The 19,914-nt window shown below is 48.2% G+C and overlaps 2 protein-coding genes across 2 annotated transcripts in view; one reads left to right on the top strand and one right to left on the bottom strand.

The window, feature by feature from the left end:
- The window catches only part of LOC122936381 (probable cation-transporting ATPase 13A5), a 652,597-nt gene that overhangs the window by 370,523 nt on the left and 262,160 nt on the right, over window positions 1-19,914 (bottom strand). The window lies entirely within an intron of this gene.
- LOC122936383 lies at window positions 762-19,593 on the top strand. Its single transcript, XM_044292567.1, has 2 exons — window positions 762-2,824; window positions 19,351-19,593. The coding sequence occupies exons 1-2, from the start codon at window positions 1,468-1,470 to the stop codon at window positions 19,353-19,355; spliced, it is 1,362 nt and encodes a 453-aa protein (XP_044148502.1). The 5' UTR covers window positions 762-1,467; the 3' UTR covers window positions 19,356-19,593.

A 19,914-nucleotide genomic window follows, 5' to 3' on the forward strand; every position in this document is an offset into this window, starting at 1 on the left:
AAGCCTGATTCTCTGCTATGACATGCAGACTGATTCTCTGCTGACATGAAGCCTGATTCTCTGTTACGGAACCTCTCTCCTCTGCCTGTGTGCTGGGCCTAAATATATGCCAATGGACTGTTCCAATGTTGGGTGACGTGAAGCCTGATTCTCTGCTATGACATGCAGACTAATTCTCTGCTGACATGAAGCCAGATTCTCTGTTACGGGACCTCTCTCCTCTGCCTGTGTTCTGGGCCTAAATATATGTCAATGGACTGTTGCAGTGGTGGCTGACGTGAAGCCTGATTCTCTGCTATGACATGCAGACTGATTCTCTGCTGAGATGAAGCCAGATCCTCTGTTACGGGACCTCTCTCCTCTGCCTGGGTGCTGGGCCTAAATATATGACAAACGACTGTTGCACTGGTGGCTGACGTGAAGCCTGATTCTCTGCTATGACATGCAGACTGATTCTCTGCTGACATGAAGCCTGATTCTCTGTTACGGGACCTCTCTCCTCTGCCTGGGTGCTGGGCCTAAATATATGCCAATGGACTGTTGCAGTGGTGGCTGACGTGAAGCCTGATTTTATTTCAAGACACGGAGGCTCATATTTGCTTAACTCTTTCTTTACTGAGACATAGCAGCAAAGATAACTGAAGAAAAAAATGACATCAGTGTAACCATGGTAATAACTCCACCCCCATAGCCCCTATATAAGGCGCATCACCCCATGGACACTTCCTCTTTCTTTGCTGCTTCTCAGATAAGTACATGGTTATATATTTTAATCTGTATAGTTTTCATTGCCTTGTGTCCTATTGTTAACCCTTATATAGATAGGGTTCTCAATTTGCGGACGTCATCCTTGGCGTCCGTTAGTTGATTAGGGCTTATTTGTCTGCCCTCTGTCTCTCTCATCTCTGTGGGACTCCTTTTTTCCCCTCTCTCATTTTATTTGTTCATCCCCTATTAGGGCCCGCTTGTGGTGCTTTTTTGGTTATTGCTTGTCTTCGTCCGGCCTTGTTGTGCCGCTTAGCCTCCGGTTCGGGTGCCCGGCGCTTCGATTTTCCCCTTATATTATACGGCATTCGGCCATTTTCTTCCCCCCCACTCTCCTCAGGGCCTTACCTTTTTCGCCGCTTCTTCCAGGCTGCGCGCGCTCGTAGTCTCGCGAGGTGCGAGATTCTCGGGCGCCATCTTTACTTTGGTGGATTCTGATCACCGAGATCTCGCGGGATTTCGGACGTCATTCCTTTGGCGTCCGCTCATTGGCCCTCACTGGTAGGAGGTGGAGTCTTAGGGTTTTCTACTCCCCCTACGATTCCCGGGTTTTTCTTAGTGTGTTTCCGGCTGCCAGTACTATCGGCTGCATCTTCAGCACCGCACGGTCGGTTGTTCATCACATTCAGTCCGGTATTTCTCCCTCTGCGCTTCCCTATTGACTCTGTTGGGGTGACTAACTCCTGCAGTATCTCATCCATCATGTCCTCTGTGCCAGCTTCCCCTGTCGCTTCTGCCCAAGACAAACACACAGGTCAGATAGCTCCCACCACTCCTTTCAGAGTTAATGAGACGCCTGCTCCTGTAGTGCAGGCTACTAATTTACAACAATCTATATCTGATGCAATTGTTGCGGCAATGGGGACCATGTCAGCTTCGCTGACACAGTCCATATCACAGGCCCTTATGGCACAGCCAGTTTCTGTTATGCCCCCTCCTGCCTCCAGAACACTCTTGAATGATGGCTCTGGCCCATCCACTGACTGCGTGAATAAGTCACGCAAAAGAGCTAACCCGCGCCCGGCAGAAAGGGTGCGATCTTGGAAGACCGCCCGGGCACTCCCGGATCCGGTATCAGATTCAGACGCAGAGTCTGTTGAGGAGGCAGGTGAGAATTGGTCCACTCACTCAGGGGATGAGTTAGCGGATATTGCAGTGGATACTGCCTTAGAAGACCCGTCTCTGACAACGGGTGTTATTACTGAGCCGCTGGAAGTCGCCAAAGACACAGTTATAGACCCCATGGGGGATCCTCTGTTTAATCCCGACCAGCTACACCATCCGCGGTCCTCTGAGTGGCTTCCTGCCACCCATGTGACCCAGTATCTTGAGGCTAGGATCCGCACGCCTCTTTCCAAGGAGGCTCGCAGTAAGCTGCGCGCGGAATGTCCCCGTCCCCTAATTCCGAACAAGATATGTGAGACCCCTACTGTGGACCCAAAAGTGGTCCAATTTCTGGCGAAAACCGGTTTCAACCCACGCAAGGGGCTTGATTCTGCGCTCAAAGCTTGCCAGGACAAATTGCTCGATATGACCGGCCCACTGGCAAAAATCCTCGATTTAGCCGAGACCGCTAGAGTAGCGGGCACGCAGGTCGACCCAGAGGATCTTAGCGGCTGGGCCCAAAGGGCTATATGTTTAGTTGGCAATGTAAACACCTCCATTGCCATTGAGAGAAGAAAGGCTATCTTGATGAAGATAGAGCCCAAGTTAGCAAATCTGTCCCTCTCTGAGTCCGGTAAGGAGGCACAGGGCCTCCTTTTCGGAGATCCTTTTATTAAAGAATTGGGAAAATACGTGGGGGCCTTTACGGCCCTGGATAAGGCGCAGAGTTCGATGCGCCGCGTTTTCCAGTCTCGTTTTTCATCCAGGGCCGGCAGTCTCAGGGGCCGCCTGTCCGGCCGATCCAATTTCCAGCCCAGAGGCACGGGCAGAGGCTCCTTTAATTACCGCCAGTCCCTTCAGGATCCCAAGTACCAGCCAACGTTCTTCCCGTCTCGCGGTGGCTCTTTCCGGTCCAGAGGATTCCGAGGCGCTCCAGGATCCAGACGCCCATATGGTAAGCCATCTCTGTGTGTCTTATCCGATTTCGCTACAGGTTGGGGGAAGACTCCGTTTCTTTTTCCGTGCGTGGTCAAGGATCACCTCAGACCAGTGGGTCCTCTCCACAGTTCAGGGATTCACCATCGAGTTGGTAGCCGCCCCAAGAAACCTTCCTCCTATCCCGAGGGTTTCTTGTTCGAACCAGATACAGACGCTCTTAGATGCAGAACTTCTCTCCCTCCTCCGGAAGGAGGCGATAGAGGTATCCCCCGAACCTCATACGGGAATACTGAGCAGTATTTTCCTAGTGCAGAAGAAAGGCGGACAATTCCGGCCAGTCATAAATCTAAAGAACTTAAATGTCTTCGTTCGTTACAGACATTTCAAAATGGAAGGGATCCATCTGTTAAGAGATATGCTTCAACCAGGGGACTGGTTCGTCAAATTAGATCTAAAAGATGCGTATCTCACAGTTCCTGTGGCCCCGGTGTCCCGGAGTCTTCTCCAGTTCCTTTGGAGGGACCGCATCTGGCGTTTTACCTGCCTCCCATTTGGTCTGTCGTCGGCCCCATGGTGTTTTACGAAACTCATGAAACCGGCAGTGGCCTGGCTCAGAGGGAGAGGAATTTGTCTGATCATTTATTTGGACGACATCCTGATTATGGCTCAGGATCCGCCCCTTTTACTTGGTCATCTGAAGTTGACCCAAGACCTTCTTCAGGGCTTGGGGTTCATTCTCAACCTGGAAAAGTCCTGCCTTTTGCCAACCACTTCCATAGAGTTCCTAGGGTTTACCATAGATTCGGGGAGTCAAACGCTCAGTCTACCCGCGTCCAAGGTCAAGGCGATCCGCAAAGAGATCCGCCATTCTCTCGCCCTTCCTCAGGTGTCCCTCCGTCAACTGGCTCGCTTGATTGGCCTTCTAACCTCTTCCATTCAGGCGATTTTCCCAGCCCCCTTACATTATCGAGCCCTTCAGAGGCTCAAAATTGCTCACCTCAGGGCGGGGGCTTCATTTTCGGACACTCTGATCTTAGACACGGAGACCAGGCACGAACTGGTGTGGTGGATCCACAATTTATCTGTGTGGAATGGCCGAGCCATTTTCGGCCCCAGTCCCGACCTTGTCATCGAGTCGGATGCCAGCCTCATGGGTTGGGGGGCCCATTGTCAAGGGGTGTCCACGGGAGGAGCGTGGTCCCCGGACGAATCACACTTGCATATCAACGCTCTCGAGCTCTTAGCGGGATCTTTTGCGATCCGCAGCTTTGCTCACGGGTCGGCTCGGGCGTGTGTCCGTTTACGGATGGACAATGTCTCGGCTGTCCGTTATGTGAACTGCCTGGGAGGAACGCGATCCAGGGTCCTGTCATCTCTGGCCAAGGATTTTTGGGAGTTCTGCCTGTCCAGGGGGCTGTCAGTGGTGGCCGAATACCTTCCTGGGTTACACAACACGTTGGCCGACTGGAGTTCTCGTTGTCTTTCAGATTCCAGCGACTGGAAGTTGGATTCGGGGGTTTTCCAGGATATTGTATCTCTCTGGGGCCCTTTCTCCATCGATTTATTCGCGACGCGTTTGAACGCACAACTCCCCAGGTTCTTCAGCTGGCGTCCAGACCCAGAGGGCGAGGCAGTGGATGCTTTCCTTCAGCCCTGGGGCGGGTCTCTGCTTTACGCTTTCCCTCCTTTCGCACTCATCCCTCGAGTGCTTGCTCAGGTGTGTCGCCAACAGGCCCAGATGGTTCTGATAGTTCCTTACTGGAGAACACAGTCTTGGTTTCCCCAGCTACTTTACCTTCTGTCGGAGGAACCTCGGCTCTTGCCATCTTTCCCTCTCCTCCTGCTCGACCCTTACGGCCGTCCTCACCCTCTACTCCTCGACGGCTCGCTTCATCTTCTCGCCTGTCGCATTTCAGGGGTTCCTGGGACTCCTCCAGCTTTTCGGCGGCGACTAGACGTCTGTTGGAGTCGGCATGGGCCCCAGGCACTAGACGAGCCTATCACGCCGCTTGGGACGTCTGGAGTCGTTGGTGCGATTCTCGGGACTTGGATCCCGTACTGGCCCCTGTGACGGACGTTCTTCAGTTCCTCACATCTCTGTTTGAGGCAGGGAGTAGGGATGAGCGAACTCGAACTGTATAGTTCGGGTTCGTACCGAATTTTGGGGTGTCCGTGACACGGACCCGAACCCGGACATTTTCGTAAAAGTCCGGGTTCGGGTTCGGTGTTCGTCGCTTTCTTCGCGCTTTTGTGACGCTTTCTTGGCGCTTTTTGAAAGGCTGCAAAGCAGCCAATCAACAAGCGTCATACTACTTGCCCCAAGAGGCCATCACAGCCATGCCTACTATTGGCATGGCTGTGATTGGCCAGAGCACCATGTGACCCAGCCTCTATTTAAGCTGGAGTCACATAGCGCCGCCCGTCACTCTGCTCTGATTAGCGTAGGGAGAGGTTGCGGCTGCGACAGTAGGGCGAGATTAGGCAGATTAACTCCTCCAAAGGACTTGATTAACTGATCGATCTGCAGCTGTGGATCATTGAGCTGCTGATCCTCAATTGCTCACTGTTTTTAGGCTGCACAGACCGTTTGTCAGTCTCATTTTTCTGGGGTGATCGGCGGCCATTTTGTGTCTTGTGGTGCGCCAGCACAAGCTGCGACCAAGTGCATTTAACCCTCAATGGTGTGGTTGTTTTTTGGCTAAAGCCTACATCAGGGTGAAGCTGTCACACCAAGTGCATTTAACCAGCAATAGTCTGTTCATTTTTTGGCCATATACAAAATCAGGGGCAAGCTGCGCCTGTCACCAAGTGCATTTAACCCTCAATGGTGTGGTTGTTTTTTGGCTAAAGCCTACATCAGGGTGAAGCTGTCACACCAAGTGCATTTAACCAGCAATAGTCTGTTCATTTTTTGGCCATATACAAAATCAGGGGCAAGCTGCGCCTGTCACCAAGTGCATTTAACCCTCAATGGTGTGGTTGTTTTTTGGCTAAAGCCTACATCAGGGTGAAGCTGTCACACCAAGTGCATTTAACCAGCAATAGTCTGTTCATTTTTTGGCCATATACAAAATCAGGGGCAAGCTGCGCCTGTCACCAAGTGCATTTAACCCTCAATGGTGTGGTTGTTTTTTGGCTAAAGCCTACATCAGGGTGAAGCTGTCACACCAAGTGCATTTAACCAGCAATAGTCTGTTCATTTTTTGGCCATATCCCAGTCTAATTCTGTCACTAAATCCATACCGGTCACCCAGCGCCTAAATACTAGGCCTCAAATTTATATCCAGCTAAATCTGTCCCTAGTGCTGTAGCTGGGCGAGTTATTTAGTGTCCGTTCAAGCACATTTCTTGTTCTGGGTTGAAATACAATTCCCAATTTAGCAATTTCATAATTTAGTGGTTCCTGCTATATCAGAGCTATTTGAAATCTATCCCAAAAAGGGTATATAATATTGAAGGTGCACATTGGGTCATTCAGAATAACTTCACACACACCCGCTACTGTGTATTTCCAAGTCTAATTCTGTCACTAAACCCATACCTGTCACCCAGCGCCTAAATACTAGGCCTCAAATTTAAATCCCTCTAAATCTCTCGTTACCCACCGCTGTACTGTTGTTGCTGGGCAAGATATTTAGTGTCCGTCAAAGCACATTTTTTGTTCTGGGTTGAAGTACAATTCCCAATTTAGCAATTTCATAATTTAGTGGTTTCTGCTATATCAGAGCTATTTGAAATCTATCCCTAAAAGGGTATATAATATTGAAGGTGCACATAGGGTCATTCAGAATAACTTCACACACACGCTTCTGTGCATTTCCAAGTCTAATTCTGTCACTAAATCCATACCGGTGACCCAGCGCCTAAATACTAGGCCTCAAATTTAAATCCCTCTAAATCTCTCGTTACCCACCACTGTACTGTTGTTGCTGGGCAAGATATTTAGTGTCCGTCAAAGCACATTTTTTGTTCTGGGTTGAAGTACAATTCCCAATTTAGCAATTTCATAATTTAGTGGTTTCTGCTATATCAGAGCTATTTGAAATCTATCCCTAAAAGGGTATATAATATTGAAGGTGCACATAGGGTCATTCAGAATAACTTCACACACACGCTTCTGTGCATTTCCAAGTCTAATTCTGTCACTAAATCCATACCGGTGACCCAGCGCCTAAATACTAGGCCTCAAATTTAAATCCCTCTAAATCTCTCGTTACCCACCGCTGTACTGTTGTTGCTGGGCAAGATATTTAGTGTCCGTCAAAGCACATTTTTTGTTCTGGGTTGAAGTACAATTCCCAATTTAGCAATTTCATAATTTAGTGGTTTCTGCTATATCAGAGCTATTTGAAATCTATCCCTAAAAGGGTATATAATATTGAAGGTGCACATAGGGTCATTCAGAATAACTTCACACACACGCTTCTGTGCATTTCCAAGTCTAATTCTGTCACTAAATCCATACCGGTGACCCAGCGCCTAAATACTAGGCCTCAAATTTAAATCCCTCTAAATCTCTCGTTACCCACCGCTGTACTGTTGTTGCTGGGCAAGATATTTAGTGTCCGTCAAAGCACATTTTTTGTTCTGGGTTGAAGTACAATTCCCAATTTAGCAATTTCATAATTTAGTGGTTTCTGCTATATCAGAGCTATTTGAAATCTATCCCTAAAAAGGGTATATAATATTGAAGGTGCACATTAGGGTCATTCAGAATAACTTCACACACACCGCTTACTGTGCATTTCCAAGTCTAATTCTGTCACTAAATCCATACCGGTGACCCAGCGCCTAAATACTAGGCCTCAAATTTAAATCCCTCTAAATCTCTCGTTACCCACCGCTGTACTGTTGTTGCTGGGCAAGATATTTAGTGTCCGTCAAAGCACATTTTTTGTTCTGGGTTGAAGTACAATTCCCAATTTAGCAATTTCATAATTTAGTGGTTTCTGCTATATCAGAGCTATTTGAAATCTATCCCTAAAAGGGTATATAATATTGAAGGTGCACATAGGGTCATTCAGAATAACTTCACACACACGCTTCTGTGCATTTCCAAGTCTAATTCTGTCACTAAATCCATACCGGTGACCCAGCGCCTAAATACTAGGCCTCAAATTTAAATCCCTCTAAATCTCTCGTTACCCACCGCTGTACTGTTGTTGCTGGGCAAGATATTTAGTGTCCGTCAAAGCACATTTTTTGTTCTGGGTTGAAGTACAATTCCCAATTTAGCAATTTCATAATTTAGTGGTTTCTGCTATATCAGAGCTATTTGAAATCTATCCCTAAAAGGGTATATAATATTGAAGGTGCACATAGGGTCATTCAGAATAACTTCACACACACGCTTCTGTGCATTTCCAAGTCTAATTCTGTCACTAAATCCATACCGGTGACCCAGCGCCTAAATACTAGGCCTCAAATTTAAATCCCTCTAAATCTCTCGTTACCCACCGCTGTACTGTTGTTGCTGGGCAAGATATTTAGTGTCCGTCAAAGCACATTTTTTGTTCTGGGTTGAAGTACAATTCCCAATTTAGCAATTTCATAATTTAGTGGTTTCTGCTATATCAGAGCTATTTGAAATCTATCCCTAAAAGGGTATATAATATTGAAGGTGCACATAGGGTCATTCAGAATAACTTCACACACACGCTTCTGTGCATTTCCAAGTCTAATTCTGTCACTAAATCCATACCGGTGACCCAGCGCCTAAATACTAGGCCTCAAATTTAAATCCCTCTAAATCTCTCGTTACCCACCGCTGTACTGTTGTTGCTGGGCAAGATATTTAGTGTCCGTCAAAGCACATTTTTTGTTCTGGGTTGAAGTACAATTCCCAATTTAGCAATTTCATAATTTAGTGGTTTCTGCTATATCAGAGCTATTTGAAATCTATCCCTAAAAGGGTATATAATATTGAAGGTGCACATAGGGTCATTCAGAATAACTTCACACACACGCTTCTGTGCATTTCCAAGTCTAATTCTGTCACTAAATCCATACCGGTGACCCAGCGCCTAAATACTAGGCCTCAAATTTAAATCCCTCTAAATCTCTCGTTACCCACCGCTGTACTGTTGTTGCTGGGCAAGATATTTAGTGTCCGTCAAAGCACATTTTTTGTTCTGGGTTGAAGTACAATTCCCAATTTAGCAATTTCATAATTTAGTGGTTTCTGCTATATCAGAGCTATTTGAAATCTATCCCTAAAAGGGTATATAATATTGAAGGTGCACATAGGGTCATTCAGAATAACTTCACACACACCGCTTCTGTGCATTTCCAAGTCTAATTCTGTCACTAAATCCATACCGGTGACCCAGCGCCTAAATACTAGGCCTCAAATTTAAATCCCTCTAAATCTCTCGTTACCCACCGCTGTACTGTTGTTGCTGGGCAAGATATTTAGTGTCCGTCAAAGCACATTTTTTGTTCTGGGTTGAAGTACAATTCCCAATTTAGCAATTTCATAATTTAGTGGTTTCTGCTATATCAGAGCTATTTGAAATCTATCCCTAAAAGGGTATATAATATTGAAGGTGCACATAGGGTCATTCAGAATAACTTCACACACACGCTTCTGTGCATTTCCAAGTCTAATTCTGTCACTAAATCCATACCGGTGACCCAGCGCCTAAATACTAGGCCTCAAATTTAAATCCCTCTAAATCTCTCGTTACCCACCGCTGTACTGTTGTTGCTGGGCAAGATATTTAGTGTCCGTCAAAGCACATTTTTTGTTCTGGGTTGAAGTACAATTCCCAATTTAGCAATTTCATAATTTAGTGGTTTCTGCTATATCAGAGCTATTTGAAATCTATCCCTAAAAGGGTATATAATATTGAAGGTGCACATAGGGTCATTCAGAATAACTTCACACACACCGCTTCTGTGCATTTCCAAGTCTAATTCTGTCACTAAATCCATACCGGTGACCCAGCGCCTAAATACTAGGCCTCAAATTTAAATCCCTCTAAATCTCTCGTTACCCACCGCTGTACTGTTGTTGCTGGGCAAGATATTTAGTGTCCGTCAAAGCACATTTTTTGTTCTGGGTTGAAGTACAATTCCCAATTTAGCAATTTCATAATTTAGTGGTTTCTGCTATATCAGAGCTATTTGAAATCTATCCCTAAAAGGGTATATAATATTGAAGGTGCACATAGGGTCATTCAGAATAACTTCACACACACCGCTTCTGTGCATTTCCAAGTCTAATTCTGTCACTAAATCCATACCGGTGACCCAGCGCCTAAATACTAGGCCTCAAATTTAAATCCCTCTAAATCTCTCGTTACCCACCGCTGTACTGTTGTTGCTGGGCAAGATATTTAGTGTCCGTCAAAGCACATTTTTTGTTCTGGGTTGAAGTACAATTCCCAATTTAGCAATTTCATAATTTAGTGGTTTCTGCTATATCAGAGCTATTTGAAATCTATCCCTAAAAGGGTATATAATATTGAAGGTGCACATAGGGTCATTCAGAATAACTTCACACACACCGCTTACTGTGCATTTCCAAGTCTAATTCTGTCACTAAATCCATACCGGTGACCCAGCGCCTAAATACTAGGCCTCAAATTTAAATCCCTCTAAATCTCTCGTTACCCACCGCTGTACTGTTGTTGCTGGGCAAGATATTTAGTGTCCGTCAAAGCACATTTTTTGTTCTGGGTTGAAGTACAATTCCCAATTTAGCAATTTCATAATTTAGTGGTTTCTGCTATATCAGAGCTATTTGAAATCTATCCCTAAAAGGGTATATAATATTGAAGGTGCACATAGGGTCATTCAGAATAACTTCACACACACCGCTTCTGTGCATTTCCAAGTCTAATTCTGTCACTAAATCCATACCGGTGACCCAGCGCCTAAATACTAGGCCTCAAATTTAAATCCCTCTAAATCTCTCGTTACCCACCGCTGTACTGTTGTTGCTGGGCAAGATATTTAGTGTCCGTCAAAGCACATTTTTTGTTCTGGGTTGAAGTACAATTCCCAATTTAGCAATTTCATAATTTAGTGGTTTCTGCTATATCAGAGCTATTTGAAATCTATCCCTAAAAGGGTATATAATATTGAAGGTGCACATAGGGTCATTCAGAATAACTTCACACACACGCTTCTGTGCATTTCCAAGTCTAATTCTGTCACTAAATCCATACCGGTGACCCAGCGCCTAAATACTAGGCCTCAAATTTAAATCCCTCTAAATCTCTCGTTACCCACCGCTGTACTGTTGTTGCTGGGCAAGATATTTAGTGTCCGTCAAAGCACATTTTTTGTTCTGGGTTGAAGTACAATTCCCAATTTAGCAATTTCATAATTTAGTGGTTCCTGCTATATCAGAGCTATTTGAAATCTATCCCAAAAAGGGTATATAATATTGAAGGTGCACATTGGGTCATTCAGAATAACTTCACACACACCCGCTACTGTGTATTTCCAAGTCTAATTCTGTCACTAAACCCATACCTGTCACCCAGCGCCTAAATACTAGGCCTCAAATTTAAATCCCTCTAAATCTCTCGTTACCCGCTGTACTGTTGTAGCTGGGAAAGTTATTTAGTGCCCGTCAAAGCACATTTTTTGTTCTGGGTTGAAGTACAATTCCCAATTTAGCAATTTCATAATTTAGTGGTTCCTGCTATATCAGAGCTATTTGAAATCTATCCCAAAAAGGGTATATAATATTCAAGGTGCACATTGGGTCATTCAGAATAACTTCACACACACGCTTCTGTGCATTTCCAAGTCTAATTCTGTCACTAAATCCATACCGGTCACCCAGCGCCTAAATACTAGGCCTCAAATTTATATCCCGCTGAATTTGAATACAATACATTGGGCCAAATAATATATTTGTTGTTGTGGTGAACCATAACAATGAGAAAAACATCTAGTAAGGGACGCGGACGTGGACATGGTCGTGGTGGTGTTAGTGGACCCTCTGGTGCTGGGAGAGGACGTGGCCGTTCTGCCACATCCACACGTCCTAGTGTACCAACTACCTCAGGTCCCAGTAGCCGCCAGAATTTACAGCGATATATGGTGGGGCCCAATGCCGTTCTAAGGATGGTAAGGCCTGAGCAGGTACAGGCATTAGTCAATTGGGTGGCCGACAGTGGATCCAGCACGTTCACATTATCTCCCACCCAGTCTTCTGCAGAAAGCGCACAGATGGCGCCTGAAAACCAACCCCATCAGTCTGTCACATCACCCCCATGCATACCAGGGAAACTGTCTCAGCCTCAAGTTATGCAGCAGTCTCTTATGCTGTTTGAAGACTCCGCTGGCAGGGTTTCCCAAGGGCATCCACCTAGCCCTTCCCCAGCGGTGAAAGACATAGAATGCACTGACGCACAACCACTTATGTTTCCTGATGATGAGGACATGGGAATACCACCTCAGCATGTCTCTGATGATGACGAAACACAGGTGCCAACTGCTGCGTCTTTCTGCAGTGTGCAGACTGAACAGGAGGTCAGGGATCAAGACTGGGTGGAAGACGATGCAGGGGACGATGAGGTCCTAGACCCCACATGGAATGAAGGTCGTGCCACTGACTTTCACAGTTCGGAGGAAGAGGCAGTGGTGAGACCGAGCCAACAGCGTAGCAAAAGAGGGAGCAGTGGGCAAAAGCAGAACACCCGCCGCCAAGAGACTCCGCCTGCTACTGACCGCCGCCATCTGGGACCGAGCACCCCAAAGGCAGCTTCAAGGAGTTCCCTGGCATGGCACTTCTTCAAACAATGTGCTGACGACAAGACCCGAGTGGTTTGCACGCTGTGCCATCAGAGCCTGAAGCGAGGCATTAACGTTCTGAACCTGAGCACAACCTGCATGACCAGGCACCTGCATGCAAAGCATGAACTGCAGTGGAGTAAACACCTTAAAACCAAGGAAGTCACTCAGGCTCCCCCTGCTACCTCTTCTGCTGCTGCCGCCTCGGCCTATTCTGCTGCTGCCGCCTCGGCCTCTTCCTCCGCCTCTGGAGGAACGTTGGCACCTGCCGCCCAGCAAACAGGGGATGTACCACCAACACCACCACCACCACCTCCGTCACCAAGCGTCTCAACCATGTCACACGCCAGCGTTCAGCTCTCCATCTCACAAACATTTGATAGAAAGCGTAAATTCCCACCTAGCCACCCTCGATCCCTGGCCCTGAATGCCAGCATTTCTAAACTACTGGCCTATGAAATGCTGTCATTTAGGCTGGTGGACACAGACAGCTTCAAACAGCTCATGTCGCTTGCTGTCCCACAGTATGTTGTTCCCAGCCGGCACTACTTCTCCAAGAGAGCCGTGCCTTCCCTGCACAACCAAGTATCCGATAAAATCAAGTGTGCACTGCGCAACGCCATCTGTAGCAAGGTCCACCTAACCACAGATACGTGGACCAGTAAGCACGGCCAGGGACGCTATATCTCCCTAACTGCACACTGGGTAAATGTAGTGGCAGCTGGGCCCCAGGCGGAGAGCTGTTTGGCGCACGTCCTGCCGCCGCCAAGGATCGCAGGGCAACATTCTTTGCCTCCTGTTGCCACCTCCTCCTTCTCGGCTTCCTCCTCCTCTTCTTCCACCTGCTCATCCAGTCAGCCACACACCTTCACCACCAACTTCAGCACAGCCCGGGGTAAACGTCAGCAGGCCATTCTGAAACTCATATGTTTGGGGGACAGGCCCCACACCGCACAGGAGTTGTGGCGGGGTATTGAACAACAGACCGACGAGTGGTTGCTGCCGGTGAGCCTCAAGCCCGGCCTGGTGGTGTGTGATAATGGGCGAAATCTCGTTGCAGCTCTGGGACTAGCCAATTTGACGCACATCCCTTGCTTGGCGCATGTGCTGAATTTGGTGGTGCAGAAGTTCATTCACAACTACCCCGACATGTCAGAGCTGCTGCATAAAGTGCGGGCCGTCTGTTCGCGCTTCCGGCGTTCACATCCTGCCGCTGCTCGCCTGTCTGCGCTACAGCGTAACTTCGGCCTTCCCGCTCACCGCCTCATATGCGACGTGCCCACCAGGTGGAACTCCACCTTGCACATGCTGGACAGACTGTGCGAGCAGCAGCAGGCCATAGTGGAGTTTCAGCTGCAGCACGCACGGGTCAGTCGCACTACAGAACAGCACCACTTCACCACCAATGACTGGGCCTCCATGCGAGACCTGTGTGCCCTGTTGCGCTGTTTCGAGTACTCCACCAACATGGCCAGTGGCGATGACACCGTTATCAGCGTTACAATACCACTTCTATGTCTCCTTGAGAAAACACTTAGGGCGATGATGGAACAGGAGGTGGCCCAGGAGGAGGAGGAGGAGGATGAGGAAGAGGGGTCATTTTTAGCACTTTCAGGCCAGTCTCTTCGAAGTGACTCAGAGGGAGGTTTTTTGCAACAGCAGAGGCCAGGTACAAATGTGGCCAGCCAGGGCCCACTACTGGAGGACGAGGAGGACGAGGATGAGGAGGAGGTGGAGGAGGATGAGGATGAAGCATGGTCACAGCGGGGTGGCACCCAACGCAGCTCGGGTCCATCACTGGTGCGTGGCTGGGGGGAAAGGCAGGACGATGACGATACGCCTCCCACAGAGGACAGCTTGTCCTTACCCCTGGGCAGCCTGGCACACATGAGCGACTACATGCTGCAGTGCCTGCGCAACGACAGCAGAGTTGCCCACATTTTAACCTGTGCGGACTACTGGGTTGCCACCCTGCTGGATCCACGCTACAAAGACAATGTGCCCACCTTACTTCCTGCACTGGAGCGTGATAGGAAGATGCGCGAGTACAAGCGCACGTTGGTAGACGCGCTACTGAGAGCATTCCCAAATGTCACAGGGGAACAAGTGGAAGCCCAAGGCCAAGGCAGAGGAGGAGCAAGAGGTCGCCAAGGCAGCTGTGTCACGGCCAGCTCCTCTGAGGGCAGGGTTAGCATGGCAGAGATGTGGAAAACTTTTGTCAACACGCCACAGCTAACTGCACCACCACCTGATACGCAACGTGTTAGCAGGAGGCAACATTTCACTAACATGGTGGAACAGTACGTGTGCACACCCCTCCACGTACTGACTGATGGTTCGGCCCCATTCAACTTCTGGGTCTCTAAATTGTCCACGTGGCCAGAGCTAGCCTTTTATGCCTTGGAGGTGCTGGCCTGCCCGGCAGCCAGCGTTTTGTCTGAACGTGTATTCAGCACGGCAGGGGGCGTCATTACAGACAAACGCAGCCGCCTGTCTACAGCCAATGTGGACAAGCTGACGTTCATAAAAATGAACCAGGCATGGATCCCACAGGACCTGTCCGTCCCTTGTCCAGATTAGACATTAACTACCTCCCCATAACCATATATTATTGGACTCCAGGGCACTTCCTCATTCAATCCTATTTTTATTTTCATTTTACCATTATATTGCGATGCTACCCAAAGTTGAATGAACCTCTCCTCTGCCTGTGTGCTAGGCCTAAATATATGCCAATGGACTGTTGCAGTGGTGGCTGACATGAAGCCTGATTCTCTGCTATGACATGCAGACTAATTCTCTGCTGACATGAAGCCAGATTGTCTGTTACGGGACCTCTCTCCTCTGCCTGGGTGCTGGGCCTAAATTTATGACAATGGACTGTTGCAGTGGTGGCTGACGTGAAGCCTGATTCTCTGCTATGACATGCAGACTGATTCTCTGCTGACATGAAGCCAGATCGTCTGTTACGGGACCTCTCTGCTCTGCCTGTGTGCTAGGCCTAAATATATGCCAATGGACTGTTGCAGTGGTGGGTGACGTGAAGCCTCATTCTCTGCTATGACATGCAGACTGATTCTCTGCTGACATGAAGCCAGATTGTCTGTTACGGGACCTCTCTGCTCTGCCTGTGTGCTAGGCCTAAATATATGCCAATGGACTGTTGCAGTGGTGGGTGACGTGAAGCCTCATTCTCTGCTATGACATGCAGACTGATTCTCTGCTGTCATGAAGCCAGATTGTCTGTTACGGGACCTCTCTGCTCTGCCTGTGTGCTAGGCCTAAATATATGCCAATGGACTGTTGCAGTGGTGGGTGACGTGAAGCCTCATTCTCTGCTATGACATGCAGACTGATTCTCTGCTGACATGAAGCCAGATTGTCTGTTACGGGACCTCTCTGCTCTGCCTGTGTGCTAGGCCTAAATATATGCCAATGGACTGTTGCAGTGGTGGGTGACGTGAAGCCTCATTCTCTGCTATGACATGCAGACTGATTCTCTGCTGTCATGAAGCCAGATTGTCTGTTACGGGACCTCTCTGCTCTGCCTGTGTGCTAGGCCTAAATATATGCCAATGGACTGTTGCAGTGGTGGGTGACGTGAAGCCTCATTCTCTGCTATGACATGCAGACTAATTCTCTGCTGACATGAAGACAGATTCTCTGTTACGGGACCTCTCTCCTCTGCCTGTGTGTGCTGGGCCTAAATATATGCCAATGGACTGTTGCAGTGGTGGCTGACGTGAAGCCTCATTCTCTGCTATGACATGCAGACTGATTCTCTGCTGACATGAAGCCAGATTCTCTGTTACGGGACCTCTCTCCTCTGCCTGTGTGTGTGCTGGGCCTAAATATATGCCAATGGACTGTTGCAGTGGTGGCTGACGTGAAGCCTCATTCTCTGCTATGACATGCAGACTGATTCTCTGCTGACATGAAGCCAGATTCTCTGTTACGGGACCTCTCTCCTCTGCCTGTGTGTGCTGGGCCTAAATATATGCCAATGGACTGTTGCAGTGGTGGCTGACGTGAAGCCTCATTCTCTGCTATGACATGCAGACTGATTCTCTGCTGACATGAAGCCAGATTCTCTGTTACGGGACCTCTCTCCTCTGCCTGTGTGTGTGCTGGGCCTAAATATATGCCAATGGACTGTTGCAGTGGTGGCTGACGTGAAGCCTCATTCTCTGCTATGACATGCAGACTAATTCTCTGCTGACATGAAGACAGATTCTCTGTTACGGGACCTCTCTCCTCTGCCTGGGTGCTGGGCCTAAATATATGCCAATGGACTGTTGCAGTGGTGGCTGACGTGAAGCCTCATTCTCTGCTATGACATGCAGACTGATTCTCTGCTGACATGAAGCCAGATTCTCTGTTACGGGACCTCTCTCCTCTGCCTGTGTGTGCTGGGCCTAAATATATGCCAATGGACTGTTGCAGTGGTGGCTGACGTGAAGCCTCATTCTCTGCTATGACATGCAGACTGATTCTCTGCTGACATGAAGCCAGATTCTCTGTTACGGGACCTCTCTCCTCTGCCTGTGTGTGCTGGGCCTAAATATATGCCAATGGACTGTTGCAGTGGTGGCTGACGTGAAGCCTCATTCTCTGCTATGACATGCAGACTAATTCTCTGCTGACATGAAGACAGATTCTCTGTTACGGGACCTCTCTCCTCTGCCTGGGTGCTGGGCCTAAATATATGCCAATGGACTGTTGCAGTGGTGGCTGACGTGAAGCCTCATTCTCTGCTATGACATGCAGACTGATTCTCTGCTGACATGAAGACAGATTCTCTGTTACGGGACCTCTCTCCTCTGCCTGTGTGCTAGGCCTAAATATATGCCAATGGACTGTTGCAGTGGTGGCTGACGTGAAGCCTCATTCTCTGCTATGACATGCAGACTGATTCTCTGCTGACATGAAGCCAGATTGTCTGTTACGGGACCTCTCTGCTCTGCCTGTGTGCTAGGCCTAAATATATGCCAATGGACTGTTGCAGTGGTGGGTGACGTGAAGCCTCATTCTCTGCTATGACATGCAGACTAATTCTCTGCTGACATGAAGACAGATTCTCTGTTACGGGACCTCTCTCCTCTGCCTGTGTGTGTGCTGGGCCTAAATATATGCCAATGGACTGTTGCAGTGGTGGCTGACGTGAAGCCTCATTCTCTGCTATGACATGCAGACTGATTCTCTGCTGACATGAAGCCAGATTCTCTGTTACGGGACCTCTCTCCTCTGCCTGTGTGCTAGGCCTAAATATATGCCAATGGACTGTTGCAGTGGTGGCTGACGTGAAGCCTCATTCTCTGCTATGACATGCAGACTAATTCTCTGCTGACATGAAGACAGATTCTCTGTTACGGGACCTCTCTCCTCTGCCTGGGTGCCGGGGCCTAAATATCTGAGAATGGACTGTTCCAGTGGTGGGTGACGGGAAGCCAGATTCTCTGCTATGGAACCTCTCTCCAATTGATTTTGGTTAATTTTTATTTATTTAATTTTTATTTTAATTAATTTCCCTATCCACATTTGTTTGCAGGGGATTTACCTACATGTTGCTGCCTTTTGCAGCCCTCTAGCCCTTTCCTGGGCTGTTTTACAGCCGTTTTAGTGCCGAAAAGTTCGGGTCCCCATTGACTTCAATGGGGTTCGGGTTCGGGACGAAGTTCGGATCGGGTTCGGATCCCGAACCCGAACATTTCCGGGATGTTCGGCCGAACTTCTCGAACCCGAACATCCAGGTGTTCGCTCAACTCTAGCAGGGAGAGCTTACCGTACTCTCAATGTGTACCGGTCTGCCATTTCTTCCGGGCATTCGGGGTTTGATGGTGTTCCCGCAGGCCAACATGCGTTAGTGTGCAGGTTGTTGCGAGGCTGTCGTTTAGCGCGGCCTCCACGACCTCGTTTTTCTTCCACTTGGGACGTGGCGTCAGTTCTTAGGTTTCTAGAGGGTTGGCCTTCCAACTCCTTGTTGTCTCTCCGGCAGCTCTCGGCCAAATTAGTGACCCTTTTGTGTTTGATTTCGTGTAAGCGTGTCTCTGACGTCCGGGCTCTGGATGTTGATGCTCGCTATTTTACGCCGGAGGGAGTTTTGTTTAATATTTCTCGGCGCACGAAGACGGGCATTAAATCCGTTGCTTATCCGTCTTTCCCTTCGTCTCTGCAGTTGTGTCCGGTGGCTTGTCTCAGGGAGTATGAGGCTCGCACTCTGGCTTCTCGCTCTGGGAATGATCCCCAGCTTTTCATCTCCTTCCGCCGCCCCTTTGCGCCGGTTTCAAGCGTCACACTGTCCCGTTGGGTTAAATGGATCCTGTCCCTATCGGGTATCGACACGTCCATCTTTACCGCACATTCTGTGCGTGGGGCAGCGGCTACCTCTATGTCCGTAGCTGGTGCCCGTTTAGAGGATGTATTACGTTTGGCGGATTGGTCCCGAGTCTCTACCTTTCGGGAATTCTATTTTAGACCTGTTCCTCACGCTTTTTCCTCCGTGATTGCTCAGCTTTAAACTAGCAAATATGAGCCTCCGTGTCTTGAAATAAAATTCAGGATTTTCCTAAGTTATGACGTAAAGTCATGATTTTATGAAAGACACGGAGGCGAGTATTTCCCTCCCTTTGTTTTGTACCCACCCATCTGGTCTGGGGGTCTCGGACCTTTCGGAAGTTTACTTATATGTTTTGTTTAATTTCTTATTGTGTCCGCAGGGAATGAGTCCGGGTGTGGTTCCCATACTCGGTTTGTTAGTATCCATATTACCATGATCTTTTATTTTCTCTTCAGGTTGATCACCCTCTGTCTGCTGTTTCCAAGTGTTCACCTTACGGCTTTCCGGTGTTCTCGTTCGCAGCCAAGGTTCGGGCTGTTTGTTGACTGTTCGAGGTTCCAGGTTCTCGTCAGTTGAAGTCCACAAAGAAAGAGGAAGTGTCCATGGGGTGATGCGCCTTATATAGGGGCTATGGGGGTGGAGTTATTACCATGGTTACACTGATGTCATTTTTTTCTTCAGTTATCTTTGCTGCTATGTCTCAGTAAAGAAAGATTTAAGCAAATACTCGCCTCCGTGTCTTTCATAAAATCATGACTTTACGTCATAACTTAGGAAAATCCTGAATTCTCTGCTATGACATGCTGACTAATTCTCTGCTGACATGAAGCCAGATTCTCTGTTACGGGACCTCTCTCCCCTGCCTGGGTGCTGGGCCTAAATATATGCCAATGGACTGTTGCAGTGGTGGCTGACGTGAAGCCTGATTCTCTGCTATGACATGCAGACTGATTCTCTGCTGACATGAAGCCAGATCCTCTGTTACGGGACCTCTCTCCTCTGCCTGGGTGCTGGGCCTA

The sequence above is a fragment of the Bufo gargarizans genome, chromosome 4 (genome assembly GCF_014858855.1).
Source record: "Bufo gargarizans isolate SCDJY-AF-19 chromosome 4, ASM1485885v1, whole genome shotgun sequence".
Taxonomy (NCBI): Eukaryota; Metazoa; Chordata; class Amphibia; order Anura; family Bufonidae; genus Bufo; species Bufo gargarizans.